Source organism: Meleagris gallopavo, chromosome 22 (genome assembly GCF_905368555.1).
Source record: "Meleagris gallopavo chromosome 22, MGAL_WU_HG_1.1, whole genome shotgun sequence".
Classification (NCBI taxonomy): domain Eukaryota; kingdom Metazoa; phylum Chordata; class Aves; order Galliformes; family Phasianidae; genus Meleagris; species Meleagris gallopavo.
Window position 1 is genome coordinate 7,943,655 of NC_139425.1, and position 22,127 is coordinate 7,965,781.

Here is a 22,127-nt window from a genome sequence, read left to right on the forward strand (position 1 = left end):
TAATACCACAGGTAGCCAGAGTGCAATATTGCTCTTGGCCAGCCTTTTCCATGGCTTTTGAAAGTGCTGAAATACTTTGGAGAGAATACGAACAACACTTGGAACGAAGCAGCAACATCCCACCAACCTGAAATGTCTTACATTAAGAACTTCTTGAATGTTGTGTATATAATGTATTTGAAAGAGCACTTTGGAAATAGTTTGTACATTTATTTCCTAATTTATACATGATTTTGGTGTTAATATTTCTAACTGTTAATAACAAAAATGTTTATTTAATGTGTTGTCCATTTTTATGTATCGATGTGGAAACAACGTGATGCCAGCATTTTGACTTCTTTCATTAACTGTAACCATTTTCTGTTTTGTAATACAGAATGCTTGGAAATTGTTTAGGTTAAACGTTATCTGAAAGCGAAGTTGGTGGTGCTTTTCTTATGGCGCAGACTGAGGGGATCCCCCTCACAGCGCACTGAAGGGACGCGCGCCCCGCTCTTCCCGCGCTTTCCCAACGGCCGGCGGCGCTGCGCTACGCATGCGCACCGCGCGGGGCGGGGCGGGCGGCTGCGCTGTGTGCGCCGCGGGGCGGTGCCGGCGCGGCGGTGCCATGCTGCTCCGCTGCGCGCTAGGACTGCGGGTGCTGTCGGTATGGAGATCCTTGCCCGGCCGAGAGCCGGCTTTCTCCACGAGTTGCCCCGCGTGCTCAAAGAACAGGCGGCTGAGGCAAAAAAGAGTCATTTCGGAAAAGAAATTGGTGAGTGCTTGCGTTGCGCACCGCGCTGCTCCGCTCCTCGCCCTGCCCTCCGAACGGCCGTCGCTGTTTGTCACGGGGCGTTGCAGCCTTGTGGAGGAGGCAGCTGGAGAAACTGCCTTTGGTGCTGGAGAAACCGCAGAGGACCTTCTCTTCGTGTGTGGATGGAATTTCTTCTCTCCTGGTACCGATACGGTTCAGTTTAAAACGAGTTCCCCGTGTCGCCATGTGGTGGTGCCAGATCTGTACTGAGAGGGTTTTTCGCAGCGCTGCTCCGAAGGGAGCTCTCGTTGTGTACGAGTTCCATTTGTCCGCTCGCTTGCCTTCAGATAACGCTTATCTTATCCCACGCATGCTGTTTGGGCAGTTTAATAAAAATGACTCTTATTCTCAGTATAAAGCCCCGTGGTAACTCACGCAATTCATGCATTGGTGCAGCTGAGTTGCACGCTGCGTTCACGCTGTGTGAACAGTTCCACCCACCTGCATGGGTGCAACTCTCATTTCTCCCACATTTACACTGGCACTTCCTACAGATAGGTGCCTTCAGCTTGCTGTTGCTGGCAGGAAAGCCAAAGCACAGCACAGCCAGAAGCCAGATGCTAAAGTCATGTCAGAAATGAGGCCAAAATCTAGAATTCTCTTCACCTTAACCCTTGAGCAACTGCTTGTGATAGATATTAAAAGTAACTCCACTTATTCTACTTTTTATCATTCTCCTTAATTTTCTTAGTTTTTAATAGGTTGAAATTTGTATTGCTTTCATCACCAGGTAGAGAAAGCAATGAGTCAGTGTGAGAACATCCCTCCACACAGACATTATGTCCTCTGTAGATTTTAGTTCAATTTTTAGAAGCTTATCTGTTTGTCTTTTTTCCATTTTATTTGCATGAATAAGAGCACGATGACTGAGTGATTCTGGTTTGCAGTGCAATAGCTCTCGTATGCTATCTGTGTCAGCAGTACATAATCATTTTGGAAAGATACTTTCTCTGTTGTGAGCTCTTTTTAACTTGCACATCTGGTATTTGCTTCATTAGGTTGTATCAGCATGCTCTCTGTGTTTTAAAGGAACTCTTAAAAATACTGATAATTAGATTCCTTTTTTCGTCAGAGATGCACTTTGTAGTCTGTATTAAATTTTTCTGTGAATTACAACAGTTTAGAGGAACTCATGACAAAAGGAGCACATCTGCACATTATTAAGTTCTATAGGGCAGTTAGCTTGTTGAATGGTGTCTGTGATAAACTGTACTTAGAGGCAACAAATCTCATCATCTTTGCAGACCCGCTATTTTGTGGATCACCGGAGAGTGCGTGTGGTTGGGGGACAAGGAGGAGGAGGAGGTCAATCTTTTTACAGTGAACCTAGAAAAATATTTGGAGGTCCTGACGGTGGAAATGGAGGTGATGGAGGTCATGTCATTTTAAAAGGTAAAACTCAACAAATCTGCTTTACTTCCTGTTGTCTTATCAACTTACTCCTGTTGCTCGGTTTGGTTTTTTGTTTCCACAAGGAAGAGGTTATTTTTCTCTAAGCTGTCTTTGCTTCTGTATTTTGTTCTGAGCTGTGGTGAGAAGGGTATAAGTGATACTGACAGCCTTAGAAGAGTCTCTTAGGAAGTGTTTTAAAAATCGTGGAATTTTGTAAATGTTTTAGTGGCTTCTACCTGGCTACATAAAGATAACCCAACATATTTTACCCTTAAGCTAGGTAAGGCTGCTTGTGCTACCACTCTGCTGCAAAATCTGCTAATCTGCCAGCCATATTTTCCTGAGGATTTTGTCATGGTTGCATACATTTTGGAACGAACGACTTAATGAAATGCATGATTAACAAACCTAAGCAGATAAGTAAAGGCAGTTAAACTTCACAACTTACACTGTTATTAGTATTCCCTGATAAATTATGTTGAGATAGTGAATCAGATATGTATTAATGTAGTAGTCAGAAACAGAAAGAAGAGTCAAGATAGAGTTCTACTCTGCATGTTCTGCTAAAACAGTGTCTTTAAAATGCACATGTTTTGCTTTACAGCTGACCAGCAAACGAAATCACTTTCTTCAGTCCTCCCTTTCTATCAGGGTTTTCATGGAGAGAGAGGAGGAAGCAAAAACTGTTATGGAGCCAATGGAGCATGTGTTTATGTTAAAGTAAGTTAAGGTTCTGGTTGCTATATTAGCTTTATGTTTACATTGCTCATTTTCAAGGTTGATGAACTCATGAAGAGAACATATCTTGTACACTTTTACAGGAAGCCTTGCCCTGCAGGAGCAGGGCTGGTTGGCACACAGGCAGATCAAAATTCTTTTCGTTATTCATCAAAATTAGACTTATTTGGAAGGTACATCTGACCAAAATACAGTCCTGACTTGCTTTTGCTTCGTGGGATAATATTCCTAGAGAAAGCAGAACAGTGCAGGCTTCGTTGGAGGTGCTACACTAAAGTTAATCTCTCTTTGTTTTAAGGTCCCTATAGGTACATTGGTAAAGGAGGACGGGGTAGTTGTGGCTGACCTCACTCAACATGGTGAAGAGTATGTTGCAGCTTATGGAGGAGCTGGAGGGAAAGGTAATCGCTTTTTTCTTTCCAATGAAGAGCGAGCTCCAACATTTTTTACACCGGGAGAGCCAGGTCAGGAGAGGGTCCTCCATCTGGAACTCAAGACAACAGCTCATGCAGGATTGGTGAGTGTTGCTATGGTTCTTCACCTTCCCTGTTGCAGGATGACATTTGATTGACTGAAGAAATAATGTCTGATAACATTTTTATTGGCCTTTTGGCTTGCTTGCTTTGAGATGCAACTTGATGCTTTCTTGCTGTTATTTGGTAGGAGGCTGTCCAAAGTGATTTGCAGAGCTGTCAGACTCTTGCTGCTTCATCCTACTTTCGCTAAAATTAACTGTATCTATAGAAGAGCAATGTCCAAAATTCATGAATGATTAATGCTCACTGATATGTACAGAGGTATTGTCTGCAGAATCTACAGATGAACACTACAGTGTGGAGATAAAATTAGAACACAGATGAAATGAGAAGTGACGTAATGTTTTTTCAGATTAAAATAAGGGCTTCAGTATTGCACTAAAAAATAAATTACGGAGATCTTCCTATGTATTTTGTGAGAAATGTCACCTATAAATAAAGGAGGAAAACCAAGGAGCAAAATTAATGTTCTGTCCCTATGGGGAGAACGTTTCTCCATCTGTAAAAGCTTTTTTTTTTTTTTTTTTTTTTTTTTTTTTTTAAACTATTATTGGAATGAACCTTGAACTGTGGCTTTAATGGGTGCTTGTCTTCCAGGTGGGCTTTCCCAACGCTGGGAAATCATCGCTTTTAAGAGCGCTGTCCAACGCAAAGCCAGCAGTGGCTGCCTACCCATTCACAACTCTGAACCCCCACGTCGGCATTGTCCGCTATGAAGACTATGAACAAGTAGCAGGTAAAAATTGCAGTACACTGAGCGTATCCTGACAGCAGTTTGTGTCACACAGCTTCATCTTTGAATGCTGTAGAAGTTAACAATTCTGTTGAATTATTTCTGTGGAACTTCAAACTTGATGTAACAAAAAAACTGAAAGCCCATTTCACATATACTTATACGTAGCCTTAATATCAAACTAGCCATCTGAATTCTGTCTTCATTGGAATAACTTAAATCTGAGGGGTGTAAGATAATAGCAGCCAGGTTTAACATTAGCTATCCTTAACATTTATGTGTTGTGATGTAATTCTGTAACACTTGCAGTGGATCGGGAAAGACTTTGTCCTTGTTGTTAAGTGTGTTGGATTCACTGTGAAATTTTTCTCACTGTAGTTGCTGACATTCCTGGCCTAATAAGAGGTGCTCATCAGAACCGGGGCCTCGGGATGGCCTTCCTAAGGCATATTGAACGATGCTGCTTTCTTTTATATGTGGTGGATCTCTCTGTGTCTCAGCCATGGATTCAGCTGCAAGACTTAAAATATGAACTTGAACAATACAAAAAAGGATTGTCTACAAGGCCTTGTGTTGTCATTGGGAATAAAATCGACCTTGCTGAGTCCAGGATTAATCTACCACTCCTTAAAGAACGGATAAATGACAGAGTCATTGCATTGTCTGCATTGACAGGAGACAACCTAGAGGAACTGTTAATGCATTTGAAAGAGCTGTATGACACTTACGTGAAGATGGAACAAGCACAAGGGCAGAGCCCAGTCAAGTGGTAGGAAGCAGAGCTACTACAAACTGCTGGAAGGAAGAAAAATCATAATTTGATTAGATTACATCTGCATGTGTCGTTTTCTTTGTTGTTTCTTTATTTTGAATGTATTGCACACAGCTTGTGAGTTTGGTCTGGGCTGCTTTCAGTTGAAAGGTTTTAATTCACCTTTGAGGTGTTTTAGATGTCATAAAATAAATGCAATGCTTTGCTTTTATGGTGGAAACAGTTTTTTATTTAACTCACTGTATACAAAACGTGTTTTCTTCTTGAGGAATTGGGAAATTTTGATTTAGAACAGCATTTTTTTCTACGGAAAAGCTGATAATTCTGCTTCTGTCACTTGGAACATTTTGTTTGGTTTCATCTCAAATACTTCAGTTCTTCTGGGTGGTGCATCTTTAGCAGGTAGGCTTTCTTGCCTTTTTTTTTCCCTCTGGCTGCCTGTGACTGCAGAGGAGCAGTCTTTCAGTCTTTGTACCCTCATACCCCTTTGCTGTTGGGTTGAGATCTGTGATTATGATTATGAATTAGAACTAACTTTACAAGAATGAGAAAGCAAGGGTGTGCCCTTTCTTAAGAGCAGCAGGTTTTTGTTCTGAAAAAGTGCAAGTGTAACTTAAGTGCTTGAATTATTAAATAGAAAAAAAAGTAAAATTGGTAATTACCTCTTTTAAATTCACTTTCTGAGTAATTGCATCTCATTGGGTGTGGGAAGCAATCTGTGTGTAATAAACAATGATACTGTTCCAGGTATCATCAAGGAAAAATAAAACCATAAGTATTAGATCCCATAGAGGCTCTCATGTTTTGTTTCATGCTTGCTTCATCCCCTAGGATTTACCAGACTGAATGAGGTTGAACTTAATATTTGGTTCTGTTGTCTTTATTGGTTTTGTGCAGCACTATTAGGCCTCTGTGCTCTTCAGCAACATTTAACTTTGCAGCTGTTTAGTACTTACAGATACTCAGTGTTCTGTCGAAATGTACTTGAGAATTTTGAGAGTGACAAAGACCATTTTAAACACCCTTTACTCAGAGACCTCACACTGACTAGTGCTCATACCATCTCAGCGCTTTCACTGGAGAACATTTTGTGTAGTGATGTGCAAACAGCACAGCAGGTTGCTGGACAGCTCAACAGAACGTCCTATGGATCCTCTAATTGGTTTCTTTGTTCTTAATGTTTATAGCCACCTGTTCTAAGATGACAGACCAAGTTCTTAACCACAGGCTTACAGGGTTCAGGGAGGTTTTACAGGAGCACATATCCCTTCCTCTGTTGATAAAAAGTGCCAAATAGCTTCAATTTTACTGATGGAACAAGCGTTTGTTGGAGCTTCAAATTTCTGTAGTCCATATAAATCTGTTGAATGAAGTAACCTCCCGTGAAAGGTCTAAAGTAATGCCGAACAGGTGTGACTGTGCCCAATGCAGAGCTATAGTTAGGGTCACCTTTTTCGATAGTGCTCCTAAAGTATTATGGTCTCTTATTATGATGGTCTCCTGTACACACTACTTCTTACAAGGTATAGAAATGAGGAGTAACCTCTGATTCTTCTGAAAGTAAGGTATTTACAAAGGAAACTCATTCCATTGGTAGGAACAGATGAGAAATGGATAGTGGATAGAAGTGGATAGTGACAGGACAAGGGAGAATGGTTTTAAATTGAGACAGGAGGTTTAGGTTAGATATTAGGAGGAACTTTTTCGCACAGAGGGTGGTGAGGCACTGGAACAGGTTGCCCAAGGAGGTTGTGGATGCTCCATCCCTGGAGGCATTCGAGGCCAGGCTGGATGTGGCTCTGGGCAGCCTGGGCTGCTGGTTGGCGACCCTGCACATAGCAGGGGGGTTGAAACTAGATGAGCATTGTGGTCCTTTTCAACCCAGGCCGTTCTATGAGAAAAAAAAATATTGTCAGGAAGGTTCAGTCTCTACTGCCCTACCACCAACATCCACCTCTGAGGCTGTGGGACAGCCCGTAAAATAGGAGGCATTACTTTCGAAGCAGCCCTCCTAGTATCTTTTACTGGACCCACTGTGCAATGCGTGTAGCGAGAGTGGGTGAGTGTTCTGCTTGGCACCTCTTCTATCCACCCACAGCCCTATCATTTTCCTGAAAGGGGATTTAGATCCCTTCCATTGCTAAGGAAATGTGATATCTTTGTGCACACGGTATAAATTAAAACTGCATCCTGATTCTGCTTGACTTGATCCCAATATTGCAGTGTGCCTGGCCTTTAAAACACTTTGTTTTTTAAAACAGCTTTGTTGTTTTTTGTCTTCCACAGTGCAGTTTCCAACTTTCTTTCATTAAGTTTCCCCATCTTTTTAAACAGGGTTAGTTGTTCCTGTGCTATAAAGGTTTGGAAAGACTGAATTTATTCATATTTGGGGGGTTTAAAAACTTGCTCATCTCTACATGCTTATTTTCAGTAAGAGGTAATGGGTAACTTTGTTACAATCCATTTTATTCTGGTAACATTCCATTAATTTTAATTGGAGTCACTCTGGCATAATGCATTGGTTACCTTGGTCCAGACTGTTATTTTTTTTTAACTGAAATGGAACATTGCAGCATGTTCAGATTTTATGTCTTGGATATTGGGTAAAATAAGACACAAAGCACGAAAAGCTTTGTACTTACATGCTGAAAATGTTTTATAAAGGCTGAATCACCTTTTAAAATGAGTAGTGCACTTAGATCCAGACATATTAATGCTGATTACCAAGTGAGACACCAATCACAGAACAAATTATCTTCTGTTGTTCAAATCCTCAGCAGGTGCCTCTTCATCTCTGTAACCAGAGAAATGCACGCTCTGTAGATGTGTGGTAACAGTCGATATCTTGGAAAACGTCAAGGGTTTTTTTGGATTTTATCACCACATGGAAAAACTCAGTCATAATAATATGTTTTTTTTATTTGAATCTTGACATTTGCTTCCTCAGTGCTTAATTTCCATTGAGAAAGGAACGTAGCTGTTCTCCCAAGGATGTGTGAATTCCCACCCAGTGCAGCCTTTGTGTGCACACTAATCAACCAGTGATAGAAGTTGGCTTTTCACTGTCCAAATCTAGATAAATTAATCTTCCACTACAAATGGAAAATGTTTATGAAGATAAATATTTGTATGAGGCAGTGTAATTACTTATATGCTGATTGTCAAGAAGATATCTGTGATAGTACAGATAGGCTATCCATAGTTTGATTATCTTATTCATGCAATCATACTGTGGGGTGGCTATTCATTTCCTGCTGTTTTCTTCTGTTAGGAATGAGGAGGATGAGTTTGGGCAGCTAGTTTGCATTGTCCAGACAGGACATGTAAAAAATAACCTCATAGAAAGTCACTGCCTGAAATTGACGTTTTTACTGGATTATTTTAGAAAATATTTGTCTGTGCCCTGCTTCACATCTAGAGGCTTTCAGGTTTTTTTCCACATTATACAAAACAGGGTTTGCTACATCACCATGTGCAGTTTATTAACTGGCACTATTCATTCATGTAAATTATCATTAAGCATTCCAAAGATAGTGACTTTTTTTAATGCTGACTAAATATATTCAAATGGCTCGTGAAACTCATTAGCGTAGAGCAGTTCTAGAATTCTATATTAAGACTAAATGAAGTTAGTGCTACAGGAGTTAAGTTCTTAACGTGTTTATTCTGGAACAAAACCAATATTACGTGTAACTAACTAGGTTACTTCACTCATTATTGATGAATGAGTACAAAAGTTGAAATTTGCTTTCAGTGAATATTCAAACTAAAAATGGAACTCTGCCTGCTTTCATTTTAATACAGCCCCAGTATTTATATATTAATGGAAAAAATAATTGATGAGCGTCACAGACGTAATGGAATAAAGAATAAACTCATTCAGTGTTTTGTGCTTGCTCTTCTTCCTGATGATTGATGTATCCATTTTTTTGGGGCAGTTTGGTGGATCCTGTCAGAACAAATACCTCTTGGCCATTGTATAGCTTGCATGTAGGCTCACTGGTGCCCATGTTTCAGCCCGCCTTGGTATGGAGGAGGCAGTTCTGATGCATTACTTGCTGTCTTGATGTCTTCTCATGCCACATTTGTGAGTGATTAATATTGATCAGAAATTGTGATTGAATGACCCTCTATTAAGTGAGTGCTAGGTGAATTAATTGCTGAGATGAAAACAGTTATTCAAGTAACTCGATATGAAGACCTTAAATAGTTGATTTTCCTGTTCTTAGTCTTTTGATCACTGAAGTGGGGCTAGCTCCCAAGGGACGAATGAAAGAGGATTGTTTTTCTTGCTTGTTGCAAGCAAATTACTCAAAGAACTGTGTTATCAGAAAGCATTTTTGAGATGGTCATTTTGAAACAGCTTGGGAACATGTGGGATTTCCAGTGGGAATTTCTGAGGGATTTCAGCTCTTAATGAATTGTTCTGCGCGCTTCTGTCCACATGACTTCTTCCCAGTGAGAACCTCAGAAAGGGTATGGTGGGCATTTTGATCCTCTGCTGAGGTTCTGATCTGCCTTTCTGCTCCGTCCTTGCAGTGATCACCATCCATGCATGTTTGACCTCAGTCTTACTCTGGAATAAGCATCAGCCTTTTTCTGTGCATATGGTTCTGTAGTGTGCAGCCCTGGTATAGATTAAAACTATCAGCAGCAACAACAAAGAATCTTCCCACTTGTTACTTTCATGAAAGCTTTTGAATAACAGCTTAATTCCAAGTCATGAGAGCGCTTAACATAGGCTGCATGCCAGTATTTTACATATCACTGTATCCACATACATTTTGAATACAAGCTGTATCAGATATTAAACAGTGTTTTAGCTGCAATGGTGTATTGAATTTGTGCTTTTTAGGGAGTAAATTATTTTCACAATAGAGGGTAATAGCTCTGCTTTGTCAATCCATCATCAGTTCAGGAACACTGCAGGGTCTGTGTGCAGCTTAACATTCAAGGAATTCTCTGTGCAACTCCTATCATTGTTTGTTGTTCAATAAACAGCTTCTAATGACTGAAGCTGTGTGTGAGCTGTTACTTAAAGCTAAAGTGTTTGCCAGAACTGTTGTTGCCCTCCTAGAAGAGAGCTTGTTTGTGAGTGCTGAGATATCTCGAATGAGATGATTAGCTACACTGCAGGCAGGTTTCCTTAGTGTTAATTGTGCTGTTAAACCATAGCACATTGTGATAAAAGAATTCAAAAGTCCATACCACATCACAGGTGCATTTTTATGCCTAAAAGGACCGATGCCATGTTGTGGGCCCAGCCTGCCTGTAAAAATTCCACTTTTGCCGTGAGCTTTACATTGACGTGCACAGGATGGATACTTGTGGTGTTTGTACCCCTATGCACCATCACTCCTCCTCTCATGCTCTGTCCTTGCCATCCCTGATACACAATCATTGCATGTTATGGTGGGGGGCCTTGGAATTATTGACAGGTTTCTATTGTATAAGAAAAGCCTTTAGAACACACCAAGAAGTCCTGCTTGGTGCATCTGAGTCACATTTTACATTGTACTGGGCTGTAGAATTTTACAAATGGAAAAATAATAGTCCTGTTTTTCCCTCACAAATGTGCACGCTTAGCACTGCCTATAATGTTTGGTAATTGGATTAAATATTGGTTGTCTTTTATACTCAGACTGTGCGAGTGGCTTGTAAATTAGGGAGTAAAGCTGTGGTTTGCAAATACCATAAGTAATAAGCAATAGCCACGCGTCCTGGACTACAGCAATAAAAATAAAAGCTTTTCCCTTTTTGGCACTCATCCAGGCTGGCTAGCAAACTGTTTTTATTCTTGCCTGCAATTCCTACATCGGAAATAAAGGTAATAATACTCTTTATTCAGCTCCATCTATTTGAAGAGTAAGTCATTTAGAGTGGAGATGGCCTCTTTCAAGACTGGGTCTGTGCTTAAAAGTTGTGGTGGTATCACTGCACCAGGGCTGGGGCTGTGAAAAACAAATCCTCACTCTTAGAAGCCGTGTTGTTAAACTTCTCTCTTGCAAGGCTGCTAATCTAGTGTCTTTCCATCCTAGTTTTGCCATAAGAATGCCTTTTCACTTACAAACACGGAAGGAAACCGTTATATTCCGATTTGAACAAGTACTAATTACATCTTCCCAGTTTCCCTCTTGGCAAATGTCATTAATTATCCCAGGTAGGTGATTTTCAGCAAAAGCTCCTTCTTGCATTATCTCTTCTCCTGTAGCCTCCTATGCTAGCAAATGAAGCTTCAGCCGTGTCTCTGGAACAGTGAAGCCATTCATAGAACTACAGGTTGGGGAGAACAAATAAGAAACCATAACTAAGGAAGGGCTCTGAAGAGAGGCTGTGGGAGCAGGGTCTTCTATCTGCATTAAGAGACATTTCATTGTTGGTGATTGGGGTAGAGGCAATACAGAGCTACACAGAAAGTAGCTGTGCTGAAAAATATTCTTTGTTAGCTTATTGATATGCAAACAGTGCTCTGGGAAGGGAGCTCAGGCCTTGTTTTTTTTGTTTTTTTTTTGCCTTTACATCCTGTGGTTAATGGAGTGTAGATCTGTATTAAGAGAAGAGCGTTGGCATCATCTCCCAGCAGGTCTTACAGCAGGTCACCTAGCCTGTTTCTTTAAAAAAACTCCTGGGGACAATTTACAACTGTGTGAATAGTATTTACTAACACTGCAGGCATAAATTGGGTATTTCTCTCTGGAAATAGCTGGTGTTTTTTTTTTTTCTCTCTATGCCTATGTGCTTCCACATATACTTGATACATATTATAATTACTGTTGGTCATCCTTCTCATTTTTTATTGAAAACAGGTCCAATCTGCTTGGTTTCTGCCTGGACAGTAGCAGTAGGGCAACTGTTTTGCAGGTTTGGTAGCAAAAGTCTCCAAGTGCTTTGCTAGGATAGTTGATGAGAAGCCCTGCATTGTCTAATGGCTCTGTTGTTTTCACAGTTCATTTTTGATTATGCCTGGAGGCTCCTTAGGCCAAGTGCACATAGACATTTATAATCTGAACACTAATAATCGGTGGAATTCACATATCCTTTATCCGTGTTTGAATTCGTCATCAGCTGCTCTGAAAGTTCAGACCAGCTCAGAAGGCTTCAGTTGGAACAGCAGGCTTGGGTGTGAGTTCATATATGGGCAAAAGTCCTCTGTTTTCCTTTGTATTTGGCAAGGCAGGAGCTTTAGTTCCAGGAAGGAATCTTGTCTGAAAAATCTGCCAGGGGCTAAAATAACTTCCAGCTAAGTTTAGCTGATTCTCAGAAGTCATTTCTTAGAACCAGGATACAGACAGAGAGGGTTCTGAAAACGATGGCTGAAGATTCGTATAACCTCTCCATAACAATCAAGGAAAACTTTATTTGCTGAACAGTTGACGTTTCAGTCCTTATCTCAACCTTTTGGTCCATACAGTACCTGTGTACTGAGTAGGGCTGTGTGGGAGCCTGGCCTTCCAGGGCTGCAAAGGCACTTGAATGTGATGTCTTGTGTGAGCTGAAGCTGCACGTGCACAGCCGACCTTCACATCAGTTCTCTTTCTCTTTGCTCATGGCTGCAGCATATCTTGAACCACTCCTTTTCACTTCAAATACTTCATAATGTTGAAAATCCAAACCCTGTTCTTTGCAAACCCGCAAACTCATATTGTCCTCTTTCACAGGAATTAAAGAAGCATGAATGTGTTTAATCACTGAGGCACAGGTTTATTTCCAATCATCTGTGCACATGTTGGTACAAGCATAGGCGCGTGCAATCTCTCATACAAAAAGAGATAATTACCATGAAGAATTCTACAAGATTCCCAAATTATATTTTCCCAGTTTGTAGCAAAATGATGTACTGCTCCTATCTTATAAAATAACTTCTGTTAATTTGGGGGCTGCTTTTTGCTCATCTTGATATCACTTTCTTGCAGTTAAAACATTACTGGTGTGATGGGAACATTATTGAAATCCAGGGAGATATGGAAAGGGAAACGGGAGAAACCAATGTTCTTTTAGGATGGATCTATGGCTGCAGTTCACCCAGTTCTTATCTGAAAATGTGTTGAGCATCTCCTGCACATACAACAGTCAGCGACCATGGAAATACCGTGCAAAAGCTTTATGATGAAACCTGCCCATTTCTTTACCCTGTAGAAAGGAACATGGTCCATTCTGACAGCTCAGAGAAAAGTAGCACTGGGTTCTAAATGATACAGAAATACACTGGTGTCACTAGTGGGACTCAGGGATTTGTGGCACTTGCAGAGATGGCACATGGAGTTGAGTGTAGGTACAGTGTGGCCTTATGGATCACAGGGAGCAAGAGCAATCTCCATCAACTCTACAAGTATTATGCATTTTATCGGCCTCTTAACGCTGTGTTGCTTACAGCTTTAGCTGTTTGACTGAGAGAATATGTATAGAAAAAGAAATCCCAGCCCATGTCTCTGCAAAGTCAATTCAAAAATTAAAATAGGTCTCATTGCTTTTGAATAGAATTACTGCCACGGACATAGGACAAAATCTGCTCGTCTTCAGGATGCAAATATTTAATTACGAGCTAAGAATTTGAGAATGGAAACAACAGTTTTCAGAATTCAGACAAACAGTTGCAACTTCCTTTTTAAATGCCTTCTTGCTCAGCTCATCACGTGCAGGAAAACCAGCTAGGAGTGGCAACTCTTCTTTCTTTTTTAATTTGATACACTGAATTTAAACTCTAGGAAGGAACAATTTTACAGAAAGAGGAAAAAGAACCTGGTAACTCACCATATGCTCCCTTAGCTCTGGTCTGTGGGTACTGTTTGGTCTGGTCATATAATAGCATGTTTTATGTGTATTGCAATGTGGAGGAAGAAGGAAAAAAAGCACCAGCCACCTGTGACATCTCCCTGCTTTATTCTACCATAAAGCTCAATTACCAATCCATCCTTGCTCAGGCAAATGTCTCATATAGGAAAGACTGGTAAATTCTTCATTAGTGAATTCATTTGGTCAGTAAGAAACAAACCATAGCGTGGAAAGTATTCTCACATCTAATTTGTCAGAGATCTACCTGTTAGCCACAGAACAGAAAGAGTTCTTTCAGATTCATATTTTCTGTTAAATTTCCTTTCTAGTTAAATGATAGATAAGTTATCTGGTAAAAGATAAGAGGATGAAAGCATGAAAGCTGCTATTTAATACCAGGTAAGACTGAACCAACAACTCCTCCACCCTTTTCTGTAGGTGTAACATAACTTTTCTCTTATCAGGCTGGATCTTGCAGCCCTCTCTCTCTTTACGAGCAAATGAAAAGAAACACAGCTGGAAATTGGGCCCTCGTTCACATCACCCACTGCAGGGAACCTGCTTTAGCACAGGGTTGGACTAGCTGGTCTCCAGAGGTTCCTTCCAACCCCTATGATTCTGTGATTATGATTTTGTCTTTTTTAGGCAGTTGAGTGGATTTCATGAGTCACAAAGATTAAAGGTAAGCTTTTCAGATGTGGGCTGCACGTAGCATGCTCTGGAAAAGACAACAGTCGGAAAGAATTAAGTGCCGCGCTCTCACCACCAACTTTGTGTGACATCCAGACCCCATTTAATCAGCAGTAAAAGAAATGCAGCTTTTTCAGGAGCCTTTTCTTTATTGGCTTTGTCTCCTCAGACAAATACATACATGTTTTGTTTTCATAATGTTGGATTTCATGATTTCTAACAACATCCTGCTTCCCATGAAATATTTGTATAAAAGTACTTTACTGGCGTTCTCAGAAGGTAGTAGACACAGGAAAGTACACAAGGCTCAGCAGTGCAACTGGCACTTTTCAGTACACTTACTTCAAAACATGTATTTGAGTTCATATCTTATGGCCTGATGGAGCTTGTCACAAGACTGCAATATCATATACACAGAACAAGACATCATTTAAGCATGACTTCAGATGACAATATTGATCTACTCAACAAACATCACTGGAATAAATTAGGATGACATTTTTGTTTATTCCTAGCAACAGCCAAGAAACTATTTGCAATAGCTAAGTGTAATTGGCAACCACAGCATCATAAGCTTGTGGGTACAACTTCACAGCGATTGGGTTTCCATTTATAAATGTAGTCTTCAGACTTATGATCTCAAGCTTCCTTTGCAATACTGTTAAACACGAGCGCTTGCCATGGCAACTGATGATGTATTTGTATTGCTACAGCAGTGAGCAGTGCCAGCAGAGATGGGAGTTACTCTTTTGCTTTGTGGTCATACTGCCAGTTCCCAAAGAGCTTATTGAGTCTATGTGGGCAAGCATGACGAAGAATGAGATGAGAAGCAGAAGTAAAATGCCCAATATCTCATGCTAGGTTAGAGTCCTGGTCTCTTGAATCTGATGTTCTGTCTGTGGAAAAAGCTGGCTGATTGCTTAAAAAAGACAATTAAAAAAATGATAATTGTGTTGCTTAGATCAGCTTGACCAAGGTCTCCTGCTTTAAAGGAAGCTTGGCTTTAAGCTCAGTCTGGCTGCAGACTCCTTGGGGCAGAGATGTGCCCCTTCTTGGAGAGTGGAAAGGACATACCTTGCACCATATGCAATGAGGATCAACATTATGGCTGTAGCTGCTGTAGTAGTAATGATAAATGAGGCATTTTTTCTTTCTGTGGTTCATTCTTGCAGTATCATCTCGTAATAACTTAAGTGTAAAGAGAACAAAACAAAACCCATTCTCAGTAAAAATCAGGCTTGCAATCACGTAACCTTTAGTTTAATGATTTAAACATGAGTTTAGTCCGGTGGGTTTGGGGTAGGTATTTATTTTCTGGGTTTCTTATTTCAACAAAATGTTGGTGCTGCTCAGGCTGACTAGGTGGCAGCAGAGCTCTGCTGTGCAGGTGGAGGACACATCACTGCCTATGGTTAACGTTAAAATGGAAAAAACCCAACCTCCTCCTTCCTCTGTTCTGCTTGGTTTTGTTGGTGATGAACTGACATAAGTTAACAGCGATCTCCCAGCTGCCTTCCTCGTTTGCTACAGAGCAGTGATCCCAGCTTCTGAAGAAGCAATACTACGCCTGTGTTACAAAGGCTTTCCCAAGGATAGCTTCATTTCCAGCAGTTCTGCAGGGGATCATGAGGTTGAATCTTCAGCTTCTTCGGACAGAGGAGTTTAATAAAAGCTCTCCTGAAGCTGTAGTGACAGAGAGGATATAGGACGGGGTTGACAGCTGAGTTGACCCACAGCAGCCAAAAGGAAGTCTCGTACCAGTAGTCAGAGATGCAGTGGCCGTGGCAGCCAGCACGGATAATCATAAGGAGGGTGTAAGGCGCCCAGCAAATGCCAAAAATACCCACAATGATTGCCAGCGATTTGGCTACTTTCTTGTCTCTGGAGAGCCTGAAGCGTTGGGTCATGCCCTGGGAGACTATCTTCATCCTTTTCTCTAAGGACAGTGTGGATGCTGAATTCTTACAGCCCTTTTTGTTGCAGCACTGGGATCTCCCCGAGCTGGCTGTCAGCAGGTCTTTTGCACCGGTGGAAGCTGCTGCTTGTGCTTCACTCTTAGAGAGGCTGAGAGTTTCAGCTGGCTCCTTCTGCTCCCACTTGTAGCATTTTGAAGCAAACTTTGTTTCTGGGCTCATTTCCATCTCTTCAGCGAAGGGCTGGTTGTGCACTTCATGGAGAACATCCAGGCGTAATTTGGTCCGCTTTTGTATGTTCAGGTAAATGCTCACGTTGAAAAACATTACGCTGATAAAAGGGGTGAAAAACTCCAGTGTGGAGGCTGTCATGAGAAAGTACCAGTTGTAGAAAAACTCAGCATAGCATTCCCCAGTGGGTATGATACTCTGACCCGAGATGTACTCCCAGCTGATAATGGCAGGTCCATAAAGCAGGAATGCTAATACCCACACCATCACCATCTTCAGCACTGCTCGCCTGGTGTTGCCTTGCTGGGCTCTGTAGGAGACCTGCAACGAGGAAACCTTCCCATAAGCACGGCCACACACATCAACTGGTTGAGGCACTTCACAAACACACTGTTGGCATTTCTGGTAAAGCTGTGAGGCAATATCACAGCAGTGAAACAAATTCACATGTCACAGGCAGCACGAGCAATTGCTGGATATATCACACACCTGCCAGGAAGACATAGAACCCTCATCTTGCACCTCCCCAGAAAGAGACGTGCGTTCTGCTCAGTGGAAATGTACAGCCTTAGTTCAAGCCCAGCAGTTTGCTGCTCCAAGCCACACGCCTGAGCTGTCCCTAGCTATGCTGCACCTCCTGGGGACAGGCATGCATCACACACCAGGCATTCAGCTCTGCCTTCTTCAGAACCCGGGTGCCGTGCAGCTGACCCACGTTAGCAGTTGGAGTCAAGGAGAAATCTGGCAGCTGTGGCTCTGATCAGCCTGGGCAAGGCTGTTTTCACCACACCTCACAGTACCCACAGACCTGAGCGTAGTGCCCTGCTGAAGTTGGCACTGAAATCTCCCTAGCTTTGGGTCTGCAATCTGCTTGTCTGCCCCAGAGATGATAGATCTCTGCAATTCATACCACGTCTGCACAGCGGGGTCTGGTTAAGTACGCCAGAAACACTCATCGGAAGCCACAACTGAATTAGGTATTTGTGGATGATCATTTCTTTCCAATCACCAGGCTGAAAGATTAACAATTTTGTGGACGACTCAGAAAGCTTTTAATTAACAAAGAACAAAGCAGAGGAGAGTCATTCCCCTCTCAGCTGCCGTGCCAGGACTCACCGCTCTTGTCACCGAGAGGAATCTGTCATAGCTAATCAGCACGATGTTGAAGACCGAAGAAGTGCAGAGAAGGTAATCAACTACCAGCCAGAGTTTGCAGAGGCTTCTCCCGAAGATCCATCTCCCTGTCAGCACATAGGGCACGTACAAAGGAATGCAGAAGGCACCTGCAACCAGAGGGCTCCGTTTGTTCGGACACGCGAGGCCGTGACCTGCAGCAGCGCCGCCGCCCGTGCGCTCCCCAGGGCTCTGCTGCGCCGGGCGCGGGATGCGGGCGGGCGCTGCGGGGCTGTGGGGCCGGGGGAGGCGGGGCGCTGCGGGACGGAACCCGGGGCTGCGGCCGGGAGAGCGGCACGGCCCCGCGCTGCGCTGCCCTCGCCACGAAGTTGCGGGCGCGTTGCTCCGCGACGGGCGGCACTTTACCTACTAGGAAATCCGAGATGGCCAGGTTGAGGAGGAAGAAGTTGTTCTGGGTGCGCAAGCTGGAGTCCGCCACGAAAGCCAGCATCACCAGCGCGTTGCCGGCCACGGTGACGGCGATCAGCAAAGCCATGAGCGCGCCCAGCGCCGCGGTGCCGACGGCTGCGAAGCGCCCGGAGGCGGCGGCGGAGCCGTTCAGCGCCCCGCCGCTCTCCATGGCCCGCGCCTCTCCGCCGCCACGGGGCTGCCGGTCCTTCCCTCCCCTCCCCGGTCCGGCCCCGCCCCGCCTCCCGCCCCGCCGCGGTGCAGCCCCGCGCTCCCCGCCGCCGCCGCTCCGAGCCTCGCCGCGGCCCCCGGGTGCGTCCCGCACCGCTCGCACGGAATGCTGCCATCCATCCACTCGTTTCCTTTTCCCCTCAGTTCCCTCGATTCCTCCGGAGTATCCCCACGTGTCTCGCTAGGAACATCTCTGCATCTCCCCCAAAGCATCACCCCAGAGACAGACGGTCTCTGCCCCAACGTCGAGATGCAGAGGTAAACGCCCAACTAGAAGTCACCCCGAGTGCCCCCGGGCAGGTAGAGGAAGGCAGCGATGCCCATGCCCCTCATGGGCAGCAGGGGAAAGGTACAGCTGTCCGAGAGCTGCCCTGCTGCAGACCTCGCCCTGTCCAACCCACGACCTGCAAACCGGGGGCTCATTGCCCTCCACTTCCAGCTGCAGGGAGTCGATTCATGCCTCCTCCTTTTGCTTGGCTTTTCATAGTTAAGGGAATAACTTTTGCCTGAACGTATTTTTCTGCCGGCAGTACTCCAGGACGAAGCTCCGGCCACGGTAAAACCCATTTGTGCAGTGCACGCTCTGCGTGCAGGAGTGAAAATGCCTTCCCGGTCCCATCAGCTCACCTGGGGGTGAGGGAGGAAGTGTGGGGTGTGCAGGACAGCACCAGAAACCAGGGCTGCAGAATCTGCCCCAGAGTCTTTTTTTTTTTTTTTTTATCTGGAGAAGTCTGATACGTTTTGTCCGTCTTTGAAGAACAGCGAACGAAAAGCGAAGCAATGAAATTTTGCAAGCCCAGAAACACGCATGAAGCCAAAGCCCGGGAAGCTACCCCTCTTCCTCATTACTTCAGAAGCCATCTTCACACCAGGAACTATCAGAGGCTCGAGCAGAGGCTGAAGAAGCTCCAGCATCGCAGCAGCAGCAGCCAGCATTTCCGTGCAGAGATGACATTTGGTGGCACCTCGTTCCATCTCTTCGCTTTCGGTCCGGGCTGGCAGGAATCGCTGTGCCCGCACGGAACCACGGCTCTGTCCGCACCGCCGCCGCGTCCCAACAGAGGAGGTCACTGTGTGCCCGCGGAGCCGCACACGGCAGCGCTGCCGGGGACAGAGAGCGGGGCTTTGCGTCGAGTTGTTGGTGGGGCGATTTCTAACAGCCAACACTTTCATTCCGCGGCTGTTTGCGATCTCGTGTTGTTTGTAATCTCTAGCTATTCGGCCAGTCGTTAGTGTTCATTAAGACATCTATGAATTCCGAATGACTGTGTGCACACGGCGGCACTATCACTGCGAGCTGCTCGTTTGCTCCATCAGAACAGAAAGCAGAAATCACGCTTTGGATCGAAGGTAATTTACAAAGGGATTTCAACATGCTACGTGCACAGCTCTCAATTAGTGTTTAACCACAGTGACTTCCTTGACACTTTGGGTCAATAACGGACAGCAGAGCTGAGCAGAATAGAGTTTTCCTGCTCTGAATGTTTCTTTTTTCGCTTCAGACATCTATCTATCTAATGGATTTCTGGAATCATGCTGTGTTGGTAATGAAACAAAGGAAATCACCCAGCCTAGAAGGGTTGATTAGCAGATTACATGTGGATATGCAATCAGATGGTACGATGGCTAATGTTTTGACCTGGCCTATGCAGTACACATGTAGATGTCATGTGTTCATTGGGATGTATCAATTAGTCTGTTGTCACCTGCCAGGGTTCTCTTCTTGTCCTCAGAGCTGTGTACCACTTAGTCCTCAGGCAGGTACAAAAGCAAACAGCCAGTGTAGAGATCCCAGCCCAGAGCTCCCTATTCAACCCAATTCTTAAAGGCTTCTGGGATGTCTCAGCTGAGTGTGATGAGGCAACTGAGGAGCCTTGGAGAGCAGTCAATGTGCTCAAGTAATGCTTCGTGAGCTCGTGGTGCAGCTGTGCTGAAAGCTTTCAGGTAAGGGCAGGAGTGAGGAGCCTGGGGGAAGCCCTGCTGCTGCTGGTAAGCAGTTCCAGTCCTGAGGGCTCCTCTCATCCGCTTCCTTCCTTCCCCATTTCATTTTTAAGAAGCACTGAGCTTGGATGAGAGTTCCACAGGTGTTCCATGTCTTTTAAAACAAACAAGGGCAATACGTGTCTATTTTGGAGCAGCTTTATACTGAAAGCGATGCCTGCACTTGAGCATTCTTTCAGATTCAAGCACATTCAAGTGAATAAGAAGTGGATAATCTTGTAAAAATGACTGTTCTAGGCAGTTTCTCTACAACGTGAAACCTTCAGGCTAAGAGACAAATAATTTCTGCAGCTTTCTGGTGTTCAGAAATCTTTGGGTGTGATTCTAGAGTGGGGTCTATCCCAAACGTTGTCACTGCAGAGTTTGAGCACTGCCACATCTCAGAGTGGTGCCCCAGGACCTTTGGCTGAGCCTGGCTGGTGCAGCTTGCTCTGCTCACTGCTGCTTACGATGGGAAGCATTCAGAGACTGTTGTGGATGTGCTTTGTATGCATCTGGCTTGGTGACATTGGCTTTTCTTTCCCTTCCTTATTATTTTAGTTTGGCCGTCCTACAGGGACCAATTTGAAGTTGCTTTTGTTCAGTTCTTTCCTCCATTCAGCATCTCATTTACCTTGTCTCTCGTGACTTGCAGAATTGCACAGAGATTTATGAGCCAAACAGAGAGGTACAGAGAAGTTCTGCCTTCCCAAGAACTCGTGTACAAACAACTGGAGCTTCCATGTGGGACTGTGCTGACTGCTGAAGATGCAGTGCTGGGATCTGTTCTTCTCAGTGGAGCGCCTTCCTCTGCAGGCCAGGCATAATTCTTGTTTCTAATCCTTTAGTTTTATTAAATCCCTGTAATCCCTTTCATATAAAACTATTGTGGTTTTGTTGAACACACAGTTAGAATCATAGAATCGGAGAACTGCCAAGGTTGGAAATGACCTCCAAGATCATCCATGCTATAAAAATCTGTTCTCAGTTGCTTTAGAAGAGTTGTAGAGATGGTGCTGTTTTGTTAGATGCTTGTTCTGGTCTTAGATTTTCTTGGATGCTCGGCATCTAATGAACCACGAAATCCAGATGTGAGGATTGGATTGTTCCCTTCTCTGGGATGCCTGTCAATATGTCTGTGAAGAGACAACTTCGTTGGCTTACTTTGGCATTGTTATCTTTTATCACTTAGGTTTGATTCTCTGAAATGCCCTCGTAGCTCTGAGGTGTATATTGAAGCGTTTGTTAACAATCTTGGCCCATAGATAACTTCCCAGTGTCACAAACCTGGAGCTGGGAGGATATTCCTTTGCAGCTGGCTGATTAATTATGTAATTGATAACATCTCCCACCTTTAGGGACTGTGGTCTTTTACAAATGACAAAGTAATAATCAGGACTGAATCACTAAAACAAAAACACACTGTCTCTCAATTTGCCTTGGAGTATACATGACCTGAAATCTTCCACACATTTCCCAGTCAAAACCAGTAGAGGTGGTGGCAGCCCCATTCTACATACAAATAACCACCACCTCCACGCAGCAGCTGATGGCTGGAAAGGTTCACAAATTCACTGCCTCTCTGTTCCAGGCACAGCTATCATTCAGTGCTTGCTCTGACCTTCTTGGCTGCAGCTCCAGAGTCATACTGTGCTTTTACATCAGTACAAGTGCCTCTGTTGTGGAGCAAAATACCCCACCATCATATGAGCTCAGCTGTGCAGGAGCACAGGCACTCTGTGTGCTGCTCCTGCTGGCTGCTTCG

At 43.7% G+C, this 22,127-nt stretch overlaps 2 protein-coding genes across 4 annotated transcripts; one reads left to right on the top strand and one right to left on the bottom strand.

The window, feature by feature from the left end:
• Nucleotides 1-551: 551 nt before the first annotated feature.
• MTG2 (mitochondrial ribosome associated GTPase 2) lies at nucleotides 552-5,184 on the top strand. The gene is made up of 6 exons (XM_003212020.5): nucleotides 552-754; nucleotides 2,038-2,185; nucleotides 2,790-2,905; nucleotides 3,222-3,440; nucleotides 4,057-4,195; nucleotides 4,571-5,184. The coding sequence occupies exons 1-6, from the start codon at nucleotides 608-610 to the stop codon at nucleotides 4,963-4,965; spliced, it is 1,164 nt and encodes a 387-aa protein (XP_003212068.3). The 5' UTR covers nucleotides 552-607; the 3' UTR covers nucleotides 4,966-5,184.
• A 7,456-nt stretch (nucleotides 5,185-12,640) lies between these two features.
• HRH3 (histamine receptor H3) lies at nucleotides 12,641-18,634 on the bottom strand. 3 transcript variants are annotated; one of them, XM_085241683.1, is made up of 3 exons: nucleotides 18,114-18,634; nucleotides 17,687-17,853; nucleotides 12,641-16,891 (listed from the first exon to the last, which is right to left on the bottom strand). In XM_085241683.1, exons 1-3 carry the CDS (start codon nucleotides 18,496-18,498, stop codon nucleotides 16,025-16,027), a joined length of 1,419 nt encoding a protein of 472 aa, XP_085097809.1. In that variant the 5' UTR covers nucleotides 18,499-18,634; the 3' UTR covers nucleotides 12,641-16,024. The 3 variants fall into 3 exon arrangements, with proteins under 3 accessions (XP_085097809.1, XP_085097811.1, XP_085097810.1); XM_085241685.1 differs by having other exon boundaries at nucleotides 17,687-17,811; nucleotides 18,110-18,397; XM_085241684.1 differs by having other exon boundaries at nucleotides 18,110-18,397.
• Between the last annotated feature and the right edge of the window lie 3,493 nt (nucleotides 18,635-22,127).